The sequence below is a fragment of the Gorilla gorilla genome, chromosome 7 (assembly GCF_029281585.2).
Source record: "Gorilla gorilla gorilla isolate KB3781 chromosome 7, NHGRI_mGorGor1-v2.1_pri, whole genome shotgun sequence".
NCBI lineage: Eukaryota > Metazoa > Chordata > Mammalia > Primates > Hominidae > Gorilla > Gorilla gorilla.
The window spans coordinates 135,896,185-135,914,926 of record NC_073231.2 but is presented as its reverse complement, the minus strand read 5'-3'; the positions used below and the strand labels follow the sequence as shown (position 1 = coordinate 135,914,926).

The following is an 18,742-nucleotide window of genomic DNA, read 5'->3' as shown; positions in this document are numbered from 1 at the left end:
ATGTGGTACATGATTTTCCTTCCTTCCTACTCAGCCACACCTTCCCTCACCTCTATATCACATTGAAGTCGCCTTCTCCCAAACTTTTATTTTCAAATAGCACTATATTACCAGTGTATTGGCAACAGCTAACACTGAGTGTTCCCACTGTACTGAGAATCATGCTAGGTGTTTTGCTTATCTCAGTGAATCCTTGCAGAACCTCTGTGAGCAAGATCCCAATATTCTCATTTTACAGATGAGGAAACTGGGACTCAGAGAGGTTGAATGACTTGCATAAGGTCACACAGCTAGTAGGATTCAGAACAAGGATGCAAACCTGGTATTCTTAAGCACTGTGATATACTTTTTTTGCTGTTTTACTTGTGAAACTGGATTTTCTACACAAGAAGCCATAAGCACCTCAGAGAGAAGTCTCAGATTTTCTGCCATTATTGTGTACATGTATGATAGTGACACACATAGTGTCAGGAAATGGCAAGCAGGTAGTAAAATCTCAAGCATTGACCAGTCAGGAAGAAGCTTGACCCAGAGAGAGAAACCTGAAGTTTTGGCTAACATGGAAGTAATAGTTCCCATTGTTCTAGGGCCATTGGAGGTTGTAGAAAAAAGGCCTTAGGTCACTGAAAGAAACATTTGGTGTTCAATATTTACAGCTGTCTTATTGCTAAGAAGCGCTCATGGGGAGGCCATGACCAAGAACTGTTGAGGTTAATATTAGTTGCAACTTGGAGGTTAATGATGGCTATAGAATCCACTCCCCTGTGAGCAGTACTTAATAGACCTTCAGTCCATCACTGTCAGAGGTGATAGTGGCAGTGAGGGAACATCTCTCACAGGCCTAGAGGTGTTGCATAGGGTCTCTTAAGGAAAGCCTTTCTCACTTTTTCATGAGGATAAAGTGCTTAATTTTGTTTTCAGTTCAGTATCAAAGGGAAACTTTTATGGTAGCCCCTAGGCTAAACCTCAAGAGTCCATTTCTTCCATTTAAGTCTTTCCTTCATAGTTCTTAACAATTTGTACTACTATTGTTCTAGCTTCCTCTGTAATTGGCACACTAAAATTAGATGTCTTTTTTGTTTCATTGTCTTCAACATTCTTCCACAGAACCCACCTGGCTTTCAACCAACTTGGGTATTTTGACCTGTATAGAATGTTCTGGCATCCATAGGGAAATGGGGGTTCATATTTCTCGCATTCAGTCTTTGGAACTAGACAAATTAGGAACTTCTGAACTCTTGGTAAGTAGTGACCTGTACTTGGGAAGAATGATATTATTGTCATGAGTAATTTTAATATATTGTTTTGGATTTTTTTTGTATGTCTGCTGAGTACAAAGAATTATAATTCCTGAATTTTGTGAGTTTGCGTAGACGTTTAAAATGTAACTTTTGTGGTGTGTAATGCTGACTTTCTATTTCCTGTTTGAAGAAAGGATGAATCATACATGTCTATAAGTAGCTCAGTGAAATTGGCTCTTTTCTTTTGGGATGGTCTTCTTCAAAACTACATTTTTCTTTATGAATTAGTTTTCATATAACTCGTGGAAATAGCAGTTAAACTCAAATGTTCACATTACCTCATGGCTTCTGTTGTAAATAATGACTAAAGAGTTTATCTCAGTTTTTTTTTTATTATTTCTAAGTTTGTAAAAGTACACATGAATTACAAGTGGCTTGTTAACTATTGTCATAAAACCAGCTACTCTCGAACCCATGACTTCTTTAGGTAGTAAAGGAAGAAATTGTGAGAAGTTGTGGTGCTTAGCTTCTTAATCCAAAAAAGGGGTTATTTACACTTAAACTTGTTTTCCTTCAACCTCTGCCCTTCCCATCATGAGTCACCCAGATTTGGAGTTGTCATCAGGTCCAAATTGCTCCCCGAGATATACCAAAATACAGAAGGGGAGCCTGCTTGGCATCCCCCAAGTAGGATGCCTACTGGACAAATGCCCTATTTTGCATAATTTTAACACCTGGTGCACTGTGAGAGAGTCTTTGTACTAAGAGTGAAATTTTTAAAATAAAGTATGACTTCTCAGACAGGAGGCTCACCCTTGAGCAGAACCTGAGTGAACCTGGGCTCAAAAAAAAGCTGAAAGTCTAGCTTATCATTAGCCTTAACCAAAAAGGGCAGTTAGTGACCCAGCCAGCACCCCTGGTCATCTGAGCGTTCACTAAGCAATCGTGATCTGTCTTATGTTCTATGCACAATACAAGACATTCCTTCTAATTTAGAATGTAGGAAGTTACCATGCTGATACTCGGCTCCCTAGTTCACTTCAGGATTGTAGAGAAAAGACACAGACCTATTACCTGTAACACATTCTTTAGTGCAGAAATGATGTCCCTCATCTCCTTGACCTGTATTAATGAAACCCAGTTTGACAACAAGAAAGAGGAAAGTCCAAATCCTAAACGTTTGCCATGCAATAAACCCAAGATTTTTTCCCTCAAAGACATGGTTGCATGTATGTTTCTTAAACTTTGCATCCCAAAATTACATAAAATGATTAGAGGCCCTTCAGAACAAATTTTCTTAGAATGCTCTTGAACCCAGAAGCAAAATGGTTCCTGGGTCCTCTGCTGCCTGCAGCATCCTAATCTGTATCCAGATATAAAGTAATCCTATGTCCTTTTCTGTCCTGGGAGTAAATTTGTTCAATATAAAAAGGAAACATGATGGTGGTTGAAAAGCTATTGCTGTTTATTAAAAGTTTAACCTAAACTCACATATGGAGCCTGCTGTCTGTAATCTCATGTAGTTTATATGTGTGTAGGACCAGATTCTGTTCTAGCATTTATCACATATTTGTAGACATGATTGATTTCCTTGTCAATGGCCCCACTAGACTATGAGCATCTATGGAAAGGGAACATAGTTTACCCATCTCTGTATTTCCAGCACTTAGTTTGGTGCTTGGCACGTAGTAGATGCTCAGTAAATATTTGTTGACCAGATGGACGGTGGTTTGTATTCTAAGTCAAATGAGGGAAAATACATATTCATAAATCTCAAAAGCAAATAATAGGAGACTTTTAACTAGTAGCAAAGAGTTTGCTATATTGTGGTTTGTTTGTTTTTTCTGTTACAGCTGGCCAAGAATGTAGGAAACAATAGTTTTAATGATATTATGGAAGCAAATTTACCCAGCCCCTCACCAAAACCCACCCCTTCAAGTGATATGTAAGTATTTCTGATATATTGAACTTTTTAAAACCATTCTATAATTGTTTTTCTACCCTTCCAAAAAACTTCTTTTTTTTTTTTTGGCTGGGTGCAGTGGCTCACGCCTGTAATCCCAGCACTTTGGGAGGCTGAGGCAAACGGATCACGAGGTCAGGAGATCAAGACCATCCTGGCTAACACAGTGAAACCCGTCTCTATTAAAAATTTTAAAAAAATTAGCCGGGCGTGATGGCAGGCACTTTGTAGTCCCAGCTACTCGGGAGGCTGAGGCAGGAGAATGGCATGAACCTGGGAGGCGGAGCTTGCAGTGAACCAAGGTCGCACCCCTGCACTCCAGCCTGGGCAACAGTGCGAGACCCCATCTCAAAAATAAAAAAAAGTCTTTAGTTTTTTACAGTGTTTGTTTGTTTATTTGTTTTCCAGAGCAAACCCCATTGTCAGGGGAAAGCAGAACAAAGAAAAGTATTTAGAAATGTATTTCTGGGATGCACAGATTCTTTTCACCCTCACCTTCCCCTAGGTTGTTGCAGCTGAGCACCTGCTCTGTGAAGCACAGATTGTCATGGGGGCAGTTCTCTCAAAAACATGGCATATTGTGATGAGTAAGAGACATTCAAAGACAATGGGAGATTCCTGTTAGCCTGGCAAAAATCCAAATGCTTAAAAACCCACTCAGCAAGACTGTGGGGAAACTGACATTCTGTCTCATAATATTGCCAGTCGGAGTACGAAATGGTACACTATGAAAAACAAATTAACCATATTTACCAAAATTATAAATGTACTTACCCTTTGACTCAGCAGTCCCACTCCTGGGAATTTATTCCTATTCTGTAATGCAAAAAGATTAGGAACAAAACAAGTATCCATCTGTAGGCATCCGATGAAATACTCTATGGTAGAGCCACACAACAGAACACTATGCAGATGGAAAAAAAAAAGCACAAATTACACTGAAAAGGCTATTCAAAAGTTAATTTGATCGTAAAACTACCATGAACAAATAAGACCTAAGTTTTACTTTACCAGCTTGATAACAGCAAGTGCTCAGGCACATACACAGTGCACTCTTGTCCACACCAGCATTTTTTAAATGTTTGCATGACCCAAACCTTGAAGGCACAGCTGCCAGATGAATGTCCTAACAACATGGATGTTTATGTCCTGTTTCTCATGTGGGAAGCAGCATCAGCGCCACCTGGTCAGCTTTGTGCCTCATCTAGTCATTTGGCCTCTGTAAGACTTTCGCCTTCAAAATGTCTGTGATTCTCCAATATCTCTAATGTAGTGGTTAGGGTCATAGATTTTGAAGCCAGACTGCTGGAGTTCATATCATAGCTCTGCCACTTCCTAAACTGTGTGACCTTGGACAAGTAACTTTAATTGTCTGTGCCTTAGTTTCCTCATCCAGAACATATATCTACCTCATAGGGTTGTGGTGACAATTAAGGGGCTTGAATAAAAAGTGCTTGGAGCAGCATTTGGTCTATAGTTAGCGCTGTATAAGTATCTGTTATTATTATTATTGGTCTGTAGTAAGTGCTGTATAAGTATTTACTACTACTACTATTATTACTTCCTTGTTTGGCCAGTGACCCAGAAGCATAAAGTGAACCTCTTATAACATGCAGTTTGATCACTCATTTAGTTGTTGATCAAATCCTTATGAGGCAGCTTCCCTACTTCAGCCAGTCTTGTAGGTGCTGAAGATACAGTAGCAAACAAGACAGAGTTTCTGTCCTGCTTACATTCTGAGGAGATGAAAACACAGGGAATTAAAAAGTCAGTCATACAATTACACATTGTATTAGGTGTTATGAAGAAATTAGAACAACAGGAGGTGTTGAAGTGTGTGGGGAATGGGGAGGGGGTATTTTTTTCAAGTTGAAGGTGGGGAAAATGCAGAATTGAGGGGCATGAAGGCCCCCTCCCTGGGGGAAGCAGCCAGGCAGCTGGAACAGTCATGTGGGTGCCCCAAGGGGCAGTAAGGCATATTTGAGCTATGTCATGAGGGAAGATGTGGCGGGAGAGAACTGAGCAAGAGGGAGATGCAGGGGGATGCTGGGCAAGATGGAGATGGAGCCCGATCCTGTAGGTCATGGACTGCCTGGGGATTTGATTGTAAGTGTGATTGAGAGGTTTTAAACAGGAGTGGCGTGATCTGAGTTATTTTCTAAATTGATCATATGTTCTTTTTTTTTTTTTTGGAGATGGAATTTCACTCTCATTGCCTAGGCTGGAGTGCAGTAATGTGATCTTGGCTCACTGCAACCTCCACCTCCCGGGTTCAAGTGATTCGCCTGTCGCAGCCTCCTGAGTAGCTGGGATTACAGGCATGGCGCCACTATGCCCGACTAGTTTTTTGTATTTTTAGTAGAGGAGTTTTCTCCATGTTGATCAGGCGGGTCTCAAACTCCCGACCTCAGGTGATTCACCCACCTCGGCCTCCCAGTGTGCTGGGATTACAGGCATGAGCCACTGCACCCAGCCTCTTAAACTGATCATATGATATTGGTTCTCAACCAAGGGTGACTTTGCCCCCAGAGGATACTTGGCAATGTCTGGAGATACTCAGTTGTCATGACTTGGACAGGTGCTACTGTCACCCAGTGGGTAGAGGTCAGGGATGGTGCTAAACATCCTACAATGCATAGGACAGCTGTCAAGAGAAAAGAATGTACCCAGCCCCAAATGTCAGTAGGGCTGAGGTTGAGAAACCCAGCTGTAGCTGACGTGTGAAGGACAGACTTGCGGGGAGTGTGGCGGGGCCTGGGTGCCTATGAAAACAGACAGAGGAGAAGCTGTTAGAATAGATCCACTGAGCGCTGAAGGTAAACTGGACAAAGGTGGTAGCAATGAAGATAATGAAATGTGGTTGACTTCCCAATATATTTTGAAGGGAGAGCCAACAGGATTTGCAGATCAGTTTTAATATGAGATGTTTAAGACTCAGTCAAGATGACACCCAAAGTTTTACATCTAGGTAAATAGATAGTAGCATTAACAAAAACGGAGCAGATAAAGAGAGGACTGGGTTTAAGGGGACAGAGGAGAAAAGTTGTCTTTATCAGCCATAGGACTAGAATTCTAGTGTCCAGATTTCCAGACAAATCTATTTTCCACTCTCCCTATTACTCCAGTGTCAGAAAACGGTAAATTGCCAGGGGACCATGGGCTGAGTGCCCATAAAAAGTTGAAGGCATTGTGCCTAGTAAGAAGCCAGATACTTCCTGTGGCCACAGAATTAGAGACCTAAGGGTAGAGGTGATTTTCAAGGTGATCATGTGATACCTGAGCACCCTCTGCATCATTGCTTCCAAATAATTGCGTGGCATCTGCGTGATATTTCCAGTGACAGGAAGCCACCTGCAGACATTCCTGAAACGCAGATGAATGCATGGAAACAGTAATCTAAGATCTACCTCCCCGCAACTTTGCATCTTTAAGCCTAGTTCTGGCCTCCCGGATAATAATGGGAAGGAAGCTTTCAAATGAACCCCTAACCTGTGCATCCCTCTTTGTTCCTTACCCATAATCTTGCTTCCTTGGAAGGCAGCTATGATTACTAATATTTTACAGGTAAGGAAACTGAGATTCAGTGAGAACTTGATTTACCCAGGGTCACATCGTTAGCACGTGGTCTCAGACTTGAATCGAGTGATTTAATTTTTAAGTCTGCTGCTCCATCCATCAACACAGTAGCTGCCTTTCACACTTTATATAAGACACATGCAGCAGAGGCCTCAGAAGCCAGGCTTGGGCCATTCTTTTGGTTACTGGAAGTCCTGTAATTCATCAGGCTCTTGCCATCCTAAAAGGACTTTGACCTAAGCATAAGGGACACCCGTGAGCATAAGATTTTGGTTACTTAGTAGAATCAGTTGGTCTTTTCTCAACTGCACAGGGTTGAGAAAAGACCAGAGGCTGTGTGCCGTCATCAACCAGCCCAACTGTTTTTACTGCCAACCCAGAATGAAAGAAAAAGGTACCAGCACAGTGTTAAACTGTGTTGCCTGACTGTGGGCTGTTGGAAACAGTAGCAGCTTCCACAGGTGGAATGCATATTTTTGAGCAAGAAAGTTTATGTCCTTTGTGTTAGAGCCCTCTCAGAAGGAAGAAAACACTTCTTAGGCACTGTACATCCTTTAATTCAAAATATACCAATGTCTTATCCCCATTTTCAGATTTAAAAAAAAAAAAAAACTGAAGCTCATGACAATTAAGCAGTTTACTATGGTCACACAGCTGGGGTGCTGTAAAACTAAAAGATTTAATCCAAAGTTCATTTACTGTCTTTATTAATTAGCTCATGTAACTGGGAAATCCAAGGGGTGGATTCAGGTACAGCTGGATCCAGGCTGTCAGACAGCATCACATGGACCCTAGCTCTCTTTCCTTGACTCCTACCTCTCCTTTCCTCTGAGCTGACTTCCATTTTAGTCTTTCCCCAGAGGTGGCCAAGGCGACCATTGGGCCACTTAGGTCATTTACTCACCCCTGTGGCTGGGAGGTGAGCTCAGTCCCACTAGAAACACTTGAACTGAAGTAAAGAAGGCAATTCCTCAAGAAAAGGAAAAAGTACTACACCCTTTCAGACTTTGGGCATGTTATCCATGTGGTCTCCTGCTCCCATACTGAACCTGTGCAGGAAAGACAGCTCATCTTCACCCGTTTGGAGCTCAATGCCTGGCCTGGGGGAGTTGCTTCAGTGACAGCCTTTCTGAGCCTTAGTTTCCTCACCTATAAAATAGAGAGTTATGGCCGGGTACAGGCCGGCTCACACCTGTAATCCCAACTCTTTGGAAGGCCAAGGCAGGAGAATTGCTTGAGCTCAGGAGTTCAAGACCAGCCTGGGCAACATAGCGAGACCCGATCCTTTTAAAAATTTTACAAAATAAATAAAAAATAGAGAGTTATATCAAGACGACTAAAATCCTTTCCGTGAAGCTCTGAAAACTTTTAATTGGTCTTTCAGAATGTGTTTAACTTCTTAAATTTTTTAATTTCTTCATATGCTTATATATCAGAGTTTGAAGTATTTATAAATAGTTGATTTCTCATGCTGTTGGTCAAGGTGAAAAAGAAATCTGTGATTTATGTGCCCGTTTACTTTGTAACTATATCTATTACTTGTATATATTAGTAAACATATATTATTTTCTTTATTCTGTCTCTGTTGGAGTAATTTGGTCTAAAACCTGGTTTATTTGAATGGTGAAAAGAAGCGTATCTTAATTAAAATAACTTCTCAAAGAGAAATGTTTGTCAGAAAAATGTAAACCTTTCCTAGCACTTGGAAAATAAAAATTCTTTATTTTGTTCTGTTTTAGGACTGTACGAAAAGAATATATCACTGCAAAGTATGTAGATCATAGGTTTTCAAGGAAGACCTGTTCAACTTCATCAGCTAAACTAAATGAATTGCTTGAGGCCATCAAATCCAGGGATTTACTTGCACTAATTCAAGTCTATGCAGAGGGGGTAGAGCTAATGGAACCACTGCTGGAACCTGGGCAGGTAAGGCCTCACTAAAATCATAGGATAAAAAGTAATGCGGAAAATCAGTTTAAAAGGTGACTTATTTTAACATAATACCATATAATGAGATTCTTATACGTTGGGTGGCCATGTCTAAATCGAGAGAATATGAGAGTGAAAAGGTGTGCTCCTTATAATTACTTGGGGGCAACTGATACATATGAAGCCTCCCTTGGCAGAGCATATTATTGACTTACTTATACTTTTCCTTCCCTTTTTAGGAGCTTGGGGAGACAGCCCTTCACCTTGCCGTCCGAACTGCAGATCAGACATCTCTCCATTTGGTTGACTTCCTTGTACAAAACTGGTATCGTTTTTGTTTTCTCTGTTGAATTACCTGAATATGCCTTATAAATTAACACAAACCAGTCCTATCAGTGGCCTAGATCGGGAATTGGCAAGCTGTTTCTGTGTCATGCTAGATATAAAAATTATTTTTGGCTTTGCAGGCATGAAGTTTCTCTGTCAGAGCTATTCACTTCTGCCATGGTAGTGTGAAAGCAGCCACAGACAATGTGTAAACAAGCAAGTGTGGCTGTATTCCAATGAAACTTTATTATTTTATTTATAAAAACAGACAGTGAACCAGATATGGCCTACAGGCTGTAGTTTGCCATCCCTTGGCCTTTATAAATGTAAAATTATGTCTGTATCCAAAAATCTGCTGCACAGATTGGACACATTTGCTAACCGTTAGGAGAGGTTAAAAGAGAGAAGACTTAACAGCACGGGTCAACCATATTTGTGAGTTTTCGTTGTTCCTAAATTTAATATAAGACAGCAGCAATGTGTGTGGCTGGATCAATAGCTCATTCAAGTTTGGAATATACTGATGGAAGTATAAGAGTGAATATAGGAAGTTTGGACTTGCTGGATTCTTTATTCTTTATCTGTTCTGTAAGCAACAGATGATGAGGAGGAACTAGAGCTCATCTAAAGAAGAAGATCAAAATAGTGAGGGGATTTGAACCCATATGGGAAAAATGGTACATAGACACAAGCCAAATTGTATAAAAGTCCAGGTTTCTTCCTCAGAGATAATATAGCACAGTGGCTCAAAACATTGGCTCCAGAGATAGATTATCTGTGTTCAGATATCCCTGCTTCACCATCCTTATCTTGAAAATCTTGAAAGCAAGCACTTCAGCCTCTCTGCGCTTCAGGGTTTTTTATCTGTAAAAGCGGTTATTATTAGTATTTACCCCATCATATAGTTGTAAAGATTCAGTGAACTAATACATGTAAATGTTAAGAAACAGTGTCTGTCCCATAGGACCTGGCACTCTAAATAAATGCTGCCTGTTATCACTGTATTGCTTATAAATCTAGGTTAGAAACATCATAATTTTCTCTATTATAATAATTAGGTCTCAAATTTGACTCAGTTATCAGCACAGAAATAAGTGGCTAATCTATAGTTTTAAGTTATAAAGTAAGTCATTTTTTTCTAATCATCATCTAATTTTTCAGTGGGAACCTGGATAAGCAGACGGCCCTGGGAAACACAGTTCTACACTACTGTAGTATGTACAGTAAACCTGAGTGTTTGAAGCTTTTGCTCAGGAGCAAGCCCACTGTGGATATAGGTAAGAGTGTGTCTAGTGTCTTCATGACTGTAGTAAGCGTGTGTTGCATGGTACGTTGTAATTTGATTATTGTTCCTTGCCTTCTTAAGGTGTTTCCTAGATAATTATGCAAATTAATTTTTTTCCTATTTCAGTTAACCAGGCTGGAGAAACTGCCCTAGACATAGCAAAGAGACTAAAAGCTACCCAGTGTGAAGATCTGGTAAGCAAAAATGGACGTGGGAGATTTATTAGACATTGGCTGCCTTAAAAGTGTCATTCTGAGAAGCTAGAATTGAATATTAAAAATGCAGATTCATTTTTTTTTTAACACTGGCTAAAGAAAATCAGATGAGCAGTGTGCTACATTAGAAAAAGTGGTAAAATGATAAATTTGTCATCCACATGTTTTTGGAATGCAGTTAAAGGAGGTGAAAGGCATTACACAAGTATTATTACCAGATCGACTTGTGGATTGAAGTCATGCTTTTTATTTCCCAGACCATTAGACTTTCTCTGCAGCTTAACAATAAAGAATTATTTGAGAAGCTGCTCCAAAAATTGGGCAAGTAAAGCTCAGAGAGTAGTGGTCTTCAAAATGTTAACACACTGTTCTCCCAGCCCCTCGCCTTCCTGTGCACATTCACCTTTTTTGACCCTACTAGTTCTTGCTTAGCAAGTCAGGGCCTTCACATTAGTGTGATTCTCTTGAGTTTCCGCTAAGTGCCAGGTTCCAGGCCCACCAGTTGGGCCTTTTTATTCTTAAAAGAATCCTTTGAGACAATTATCCCTGCTCCCATTTTATGAATGAGAAAATAGGGCCACAGATTGGACTGGGACCTTAAAAGCCTACGTCTTAAACTTCAAAGACTCGTTTTGCCTTTCAGCCAGGAATTTGCGAGTTTGAGGCCCATTTAATAAGAAGAAAGCTTTTAGTTTTGGAGACAAGTCATCAAAATAAAGAAGGCTCTGCCTGCAATTGTTTGCATTTCTTCTTGAGCCTGTCACATAGCAATGCAGCTTGTCTAAGCACAGTGTTGCCTATAGTACACCTACAGATGATTCATTGAAAACTAGGAATAAGGTGGGATTTGCTCAGTGTTTGTATAATATTGGGATGTTTCAGCATTTAAATTAAAATGGTGCACATTTGCTGTTCCTTCCATTTAGCTTTCCCAGGCTAAATCTGGAAAGTTCAATCCACACGTCCACGTAGAATATGAGTGGAATCTTCGACAGGAGGAGATAGATGAGAGCGATGATGATCTGGATGACAAAGTGAGTGTAAATTATGTCCTCGAATTCTCAACAACTACCCCAACTTTTCTACTCTGTGTAGACAAGATCCATTTTTGGTGAGATTGATTGTTTGTGGTTTTATGATCCAATGTATCAGGGCCATTTATGTTGTTCAGTCCTTATTGGGCCCCATTTAACAGCTATATTAAGGTTGTCCAGAGAAACAGAGCCAACAGGATAGGGAGAGAGACAGAGAAATTTTTTTTAAGGAATTGGCTCACATGATTGAAGGAGCTGTCAAGTTCAAAATGCACAGGGCAGGCCAGCAGGCTGGAAATCCCAGCAGGAGTTAATGTTGCAGTCTTCAGGCTAAAGACAGTCTGGAGGCAGCATTCCTTCCCCTTTGGGGGACCTCAGTCTTTTTAAGGCCTTTCTTTGGCTGATTAGGTGAGGCACACCCACATCATGAAGGGTAGTTCCCTTGACTCGAAATCTACTCATTTAAATGGTAATTGCATCTAAAAAATTCCTTTACAGCAACATCTAGACTAGTATTTGACCAAACACCAGGACACATAGCCTGCTGACACATAAAATTAACCATGAAGCTAGGCATGGTGGCTCATGCCTATAATCCCAGCGCTTTGGGAGGCCAAGGCAGAGCTATCGCTTGAGACCAGGAATTCGAGACCAACCTAAGCAAAATGGTGAGACCCTGTCTCTACAAAGTAAATGGATCAATCAATAAAACGTGGTGGTGCTATTTGACAAGCTGAGGCAGGAGGATTGCTTGAGCCCAGGAGTTTGAGGCTGCAGTGAGCTATGATCGTACTACTGCACTCTGACCTGAATGACAGAGCAAGACCCTGTATCTTAAAAAAAAAAAAATTAACCTTCAAAACAAGTAATTAGTAAGTAAATAACAGTTGTTATTTATTGAACATAATCATGCACTGTATAATAACATTTCAGTCCACAACACACTGCATACTCAATGGGGATCCATGTAAGATTAAAATGGAGCTGAAAAATAGCCATCACTTAGTGATGCCATAGATGTCATAATACCGTAGTGCAACACATTCCTCAAATGGTTGTGGGATGCTGGTATAAACCAACCTACTGCACTGAGTTGTATAAAAATGTACAGTAATGTCCTAGGCCTTCACTCACACCCAGAGCAGCTTCCAGTCCTTCCAGCTCCATTTATGGAAAGTGTTCTACATAGATGTATCATTTTTTAATCTTATATAACATGTTTTTATTTTACCTCTTCTATGTTTAGATACACAAGTAATTACCATTGTGTTACAGTTGTTTACAATGTTTATTATAGTAGCATGCTGTACAGGTTTGTAGCCTGGGAGCAATAGGCTATACCATATAGCCTAGGTGTGTAGCAGGCTCTCCCATCTAGGTTTGTGTAAGTATACTCTATGATGTTCGCACAAGAATGAAATCACCTAACACATTTCTCAGAATGTATGCCTGTCATTAAGGAATGATGTTCATTAAATATGGATTAGACAGATTTAAGCACTTACGTTATCTCAGATCATCTTTATTGAAAGTCCGTAACTGAGTGCTGTGGCTCACACCTGTAATCCCAGCACTTTGGGAGGGTGAGACGGATGGATTCCTTGAGCCCAGAAGCTTGAGACCAGCCTGGGCAACATGGCGAAACCCTCTCTCTACAAAAAATAAAAAAATTAGCTGGCCGTGGTGGTGTGCGCCTGTGGTCCCAGCTGCTCAGGAGGCAGAGGTGGGAGAATCACCTGAGCCCAGGAACTCAAGGCTGTGATGAGCCAAGATTGTCCCATTGCACTCCAGCCTGGGTGTGGGTGTCTGAGTGAGACCCTGTCTCAGAGAAAAAAAAAAAAAAAGTACATAAGGGACATTGTTATCCCCATTTTACAGAAGAGAAAACTTACAAAGAGAATTTAGCAACTTGTCTAAAGTCTCCCAGCTAGTAAAGACAGTTTGGAGGATTAAAGCCAGTTCTCACTGAGTTTTCCTTATAAGCAGTTAACTACCTCTGAAAGTTCATTCATGCATTAATTGATTGCCTATGTATTGGACATTTCCTGTATCACAGGCAGGATGTAAGGAATGGCCAAAGAGGTCCTCAAGCCTTAACAACTTTAAGAGGAAATAAATTATAATTCAATGTGATAATCATTATAAGAGTATGGAAAAAATCCTGAGAGCTATTCAGAGGACCAAGCAGCTGCCTCAGTCGGCCTTCTCAAGGACATTGGAGATGGGTTTCTAAGGATAGGTAGAAGCTTGCCAGGGAAAGAAGTGGGGTGGAATGCATCATTCCAGAACACCGTGTGCCAAGGGAAGGAGTCATGGTAGAGTCTGGATGTCGGAGGAATGGAGAGAAGCACTGTGTGTGAGACGCATTCACCTGGCTTGGTGGGGAGAGGCAGGCAGCTGCCTTGTAGAGTCAGGCAAACCAGACCAGGATGGCTTTGTGGGCCAGGTTTGGCCTTTGGGTTTTTGTGCAAGCAGTCAGAAGCCCACAGAGGTTTATTGTCTAAAGAGCAAGGTTTCCCACCAGCTCTGGCTGCAGTGTGGTGAATGGACTGGAGGAAGGAAACTGGAGAAGGGGCCATTCTGGAGGCTAGAGCTGCAGTGGGAGCTGGTGAGCACCTGTACTAGGAGGGGCTTCGAGGGGTATTTCCAAGGTGAGTGCAGGGACCAGGGACTCCAGGTGACACTGAGGTTTCTAACTTGGGCAGTTGAGTGGATCCTAATGCCATCACCACAAGCGCAAATACCAGAGACACCTCATGGGCCATTGGTTTGGAACACAAGTCATTGGGGTTGTATTTACAGATCTGTAAGTAATTATTGTGTAGCGGGCAGTGGGTGTGAATCCGTTTACTTTGCAGGGGGATATAAAATGAGAAAAGAGGCAAAGAAAGAACTTCAACGTTAAAGGGTTGAGCAGGGAAGAAAACTTAATGTAGCAAATTAGAAATAGGTGGAAATACTATTCAAATGTTGCTGAAAAAGTCCTGCATTCTGAAGGTGTTTGCTTATTAAAAGTTAAATCTACCTGTGACCTTACTGTGCTTCTGACACTGCTGCTGATCCTAACCAGTGTTTCACTAGTGTGATTATTCATAGTGGTGAACGATATGAAAGTGTGGTATCTAGATCCTTCCCTTGTACTGTGTCAGCATCATGAGGCTCATTGTGGCTGACCTCATAAAGCTCAGAGAGCCACAGGAACCCAGATTCTCACCTGAGCCCACCCTGCGGAGGCCCTCTGTACACATGAAGGGTGGTCCTTGATTATTATCTCACCTTCTTATTTCATCTGCCAGCCAAGCCCTATCAAGAAAGAGCGCTCACCCAGACCTCAGAGCTTCTGCCACTCCTCCAGCATCTCCCCCCAGGACAAGCTGGCACTGCCAGGATTCAGCACTCCAAGGGACAAACAGCGGCTCTCCTACGGAGCCTTCACCAACCAGATCTTCGTTTCCACAAGCACAGACTCGCCCACATCACCAACCACGGAGGCTCCCCCTCTGCCTCCTAGGAACGCCGGGAAAGGTATGGGCTTTGAGAAGGGCTTGTGACTCCGTCCTCGAAGGGCTTGTGACTCCATCCTCAGAGCTGATAGTCTAGCCAGCTTTGAGGTAAGAATTGCAAGGTACATTTGAGTGGCGTGGATCGTGTTGTCAGGAGCAGCTTGAAATAGGGACCATGCCGTTTGCCAGGTACCAAGAGCAGGACAGGCAGTGCTGTGGGCTCTCTTTGTGCATTATTTGTGTTAACCTTACAACAATCCTGTGAAGTATGTGCTTTTGTGCCCATTTTACAGAAGAGGAAACTAAGGCTCAGTGAGATACACTGACCAGCCCAAGGTCACACCACTGGTAAGAGGTAAAGTTGAGATTCAATCTGAGGTCCACGTGGCTCCAGAACCTGTACTTTTTATAATGTGGAGTGGAGTTTCAGTTCTCTGGAAAGTTACTTTTCTCTACATTAAAATGCCACTCTCTTGAAGATGCTAGTAATAATAGTGGTAGTTAATAGTTATGGAGCACTTGCCTTATGAGAGGCTCTACGCCTAGTACTTCTTTTGTAATCATCTCAAAATGAGGTAGGTGCTATTATGCAGTTACTGGCATCATGTAAATTAGGGGATTTGTTCAGAGATACTGAGTAATTGGCCTCTAGTTCTCAGCCTGGGATTCTAACCCAAGTTCTGTGTGACCAAAGCTCATTCTCTTGTACTCTCTAATAAGGATCATTTTTCCAGAGACAGTACTTGGAGAGGAATTTTTTTTTTCCCTTGAGACAGGCCTTTCTCAGTCGCCTCCATCTCCGGGGCTCAAGTGATCCTGATCCTCCCACTTCAGCCTTCCAAGTAGCTGGAACCACAGGTGTGTGGCACCATGCCCAGCTTTTTTTTTTTTTTTTTTTTTTTTGGTAGAGATGAGGTCTTGCTGTGTTGCCCAGGCTGGTCTTGAATTCCTGTACTCAACTGATCCTCCCACCTTGACCCCTCAAGGTGCTGGGACTACAGGCTTGAGCCACTGCGCCCAGACGAGGAATCCCACTCATAGGAGGGTTGTTGTGCTGTGAGTTGTCAAATGTCTCACAGGGCTGGCGCCTCAGGCTACCATTAAAGTGTTGCCTCAGCCAGTAGGGATAATTGAGAGGTACCCAGAGCTATAGCTTCAAGTTTGGTCTTTGCCAGTGAATCCAAATGCAGGGTTCTCCCTGTGTGCTCAGCTCGTGCTCCCACAGGTTTCATGGCTTCTCGCTACACAATGCCATGCCTATTTGAATCACACTAGGGCTATTTTCTGGGAAATGTGAGCTTTATTCAAAACAGTGTTTTTTCAGAGCTTATTCTCTATTGAAATAGTGTTATAAATGGGAGCTGTGTTCTTAGAGAGACCCCAAATGGCCTCATAGATCATAAAGTAATAGAGAAAAGTTAAAATAACGCTTTGGCATGAACAGCTATCCTCAAAGATAACCAGTGGCCACACAGTAATAGTGCATGTAAGCCAAAGGTCTAACCCACCAGTGTTTTCTTACCATTCCATACATTGTACTAAAATGTATGTTTTTGAATCACTCACGTATCAAGCTGCAGGTCTGTAGTGTAAGAATGCTGTGTTGCTGCTTCCCTGTGGGTAATGGCATTCCCCATCAGGGTAGCAGTCTGACAGAGAGCAGAGATTCTCTTTCTGCACCCTACAGAGGACTGTGAGAAGCCTCCAGACTGAATACAATAATGGAAAAAGTGACTGAAAGGTTTCACATCTCCTGAGTGTGGTTACCAACATAGCAGTGGGGACCTATCTAGACAGGCACAGCCTATGCCTGTTCAGAGAGCCTCTAGGTCATTGAGAGTCCTGAAAATGGTTTATAGGAGAAAATGACACCAGAGTCCTGGGGGCCAAGAGACCCCCTCATTTCCCTCCACCCCCTTCTGTAATTTTATCTCAAGGGGGACAACAGAAACCCATAATATATACTGTCTGACTTTGTGCCAAGCATATCTCTCATGCCTTGAATAAATTCTAACTAGCTCTTTACCAAAGACCCAGAAGACAAAGACTAAATTTATTTAGTGTTCCAGCTGCTGAAACAAGTGTTTGAGACTTGGCCACAGCAACCGTGGTCATCTAAGGATACAGTACTTTCCCCACTTCCCCCAAAAAAAGCCCATAATTGAAAATAGAAATCCTCCCTACAAAAACCAAGAGTGTTCTTCATGGCTGTTCACAGCAGGACATCAAATTCAGAGATTTGGCCTGTCTGCTGGTGAGACATAGGGAGTACAGCCTTCTCATGACTTTTATAAAGGATTTGAGGTGTGCGATATCCCATAGCTAGCTCAGCTCACATGCGCTTACATTTGGAAAACTGATAATGTTTAGAATGGAGCTCTTAGAAGACATTGTTAAAGATCAGCTGATACTCTGTGTGCAGAGATAATTCTTCTCTGTTTTTTTGACCCCTATGTTTTTTTTCATTTCCTTCTGTTGAGCTGATAGAACCATTTGCATGAAAACAAGGATGCCTTGGATCTCTCATTTGAGTTCCTTGTTCTCCATGACAAATAAAGCAGAGGTCTCTATTTGCAGCAGAAGTCATTTCCTCAACTGAATTTAGGGGTCTGAAGGACCCCTAAATTAAGTCTTCCAGTGAGACAGAAACAGACACTTGAGATAAAGTCCTCACAAAAGCGAAGAGGAGAAAGAATTATTCTGAATCTAGCTGAGAATATTTTCAAGAAACTCCAGCTGCCTCATCGAAATTCAAGGAAGCTTGACCTAAATTACCGTCAAGCAAAGCCCCCTTGTGCTTACAAGTGAGCAGTGCCCCAGAGTCTCAGAGGAGCTCAGTAGCTCAGAATCCCAAAATCACTATCCTCAAGCCCCATACCGAAACACTTCGCTGCCTAACCCCTCTTCAGATGTGGGGTCCCGAGAGACTAAATCAAAGCTATAAAATTAATTTGTGTGTGGTAGTTTCTCGTTTGTGATCAGTAGCTTCCCCCTGCCCCCACCCCACTTCTACTGTACGTTTATTAACACTGGTTCTTGGACCGGGTGCGGTGGCTCACGCCTATAATCCCAACACTTTGGGAGGCCAAGGTGGGCGGATCACCTGAGGTCGGGAGTTCGAGACCACCCTGACCAACATGGAGAAACCCCGTCTCTACTAAAAATACAAAATGAGCCAGGCGTGGTGGCGCCTGCCTGTAATCCCAGCTACTTGGGAGGCTGAGGCAGGAGAATCGCTTGAACCTGGGAGGCGGAGGTTGTGGTGAGCCGAGATTGTGCCATTGCACTCCACCCTGGGCAACAAGAGTGAAACTCCATCTCAAAAAAAAAAAAAAAAAAAAAAAACTGGTTTTTGAGGCTTGCCAAGATTAGTTTCTTTTTAACCTTTGATTAAGGTTAATTAAAATAATATCACAGAACCTAGGTTTATTTACTTTTTAGAAATGGAGGCTTGCACTGTTGCTGAGGCTGGAGTACGGTGGTATAATCATAGCTCACTGCACCCTTGAATTTCTGAGCTTGAGCAATCCTACTGTCTTTTTGAGACAACATCTCACTCTGTTGCCCAGGCCTAGAGTGCAGTGGCACAATCTCTGCTCACTGCAACCTCCGCCTCCCTGTTTCAAGTGATTCTGTCACTTCAGCCTCCTGAGTAGCTGGGATTACAGG

The 18,742-nt window shown here is 42.0% G+C and overlaps 1 protein-coding gene across 6 annotated transcripts in view; it reads left to right on the top strand.

The window, feature by feature from the left end:
* Positions 1 to 18,742, top strand: part of ASAP1 (ArfGAP with SH3 domain, ankyrin repeat and PH domain 1) — a 392,411-nt gene that overhangs the window by 317,294 nt on the left and 56,375 nt on the right. For all 6 annotated transcript variants that reach the window (XM_019032530.4, XM_019032533.4, XM_055349231.2 and 3 more), the window contains 8 exons: positions 1,108 to 1,241; positions 3,095 to 3,186; positions 8,520 to 8,706; positions 8,949 to 9,034; positions 10,198 to 10,313; positions 10,448 to 10,515; positions 11,463 to 11,570; positions 14,867 to 15,095. In XM_019032530.4, coding sequence (XP_018888075.1) covers positions 1,108 to 1,241; positions 3,095 to 3,186; positions 8,520 to 8,706; positions 8,949 to 9,034; positions 10,198 to 10,313; positions 10,448 to 10,515; positions 11,463 to 11,570; positions 14,867 to 15,095 — 1,020 coding nt within the window. The remainder of the gene's footprint in view (positions 1 to 1,107; positions 1,242 to 3,094; positions 3,187 to 8,519; positions 8,707 to 8,948; positions 9,035 to 10,197; positions 10,314 to 10,447; positions 10,516 to 11,462; positions 11,571 to 14,866; positions 15,096 to 18,742) is intronic.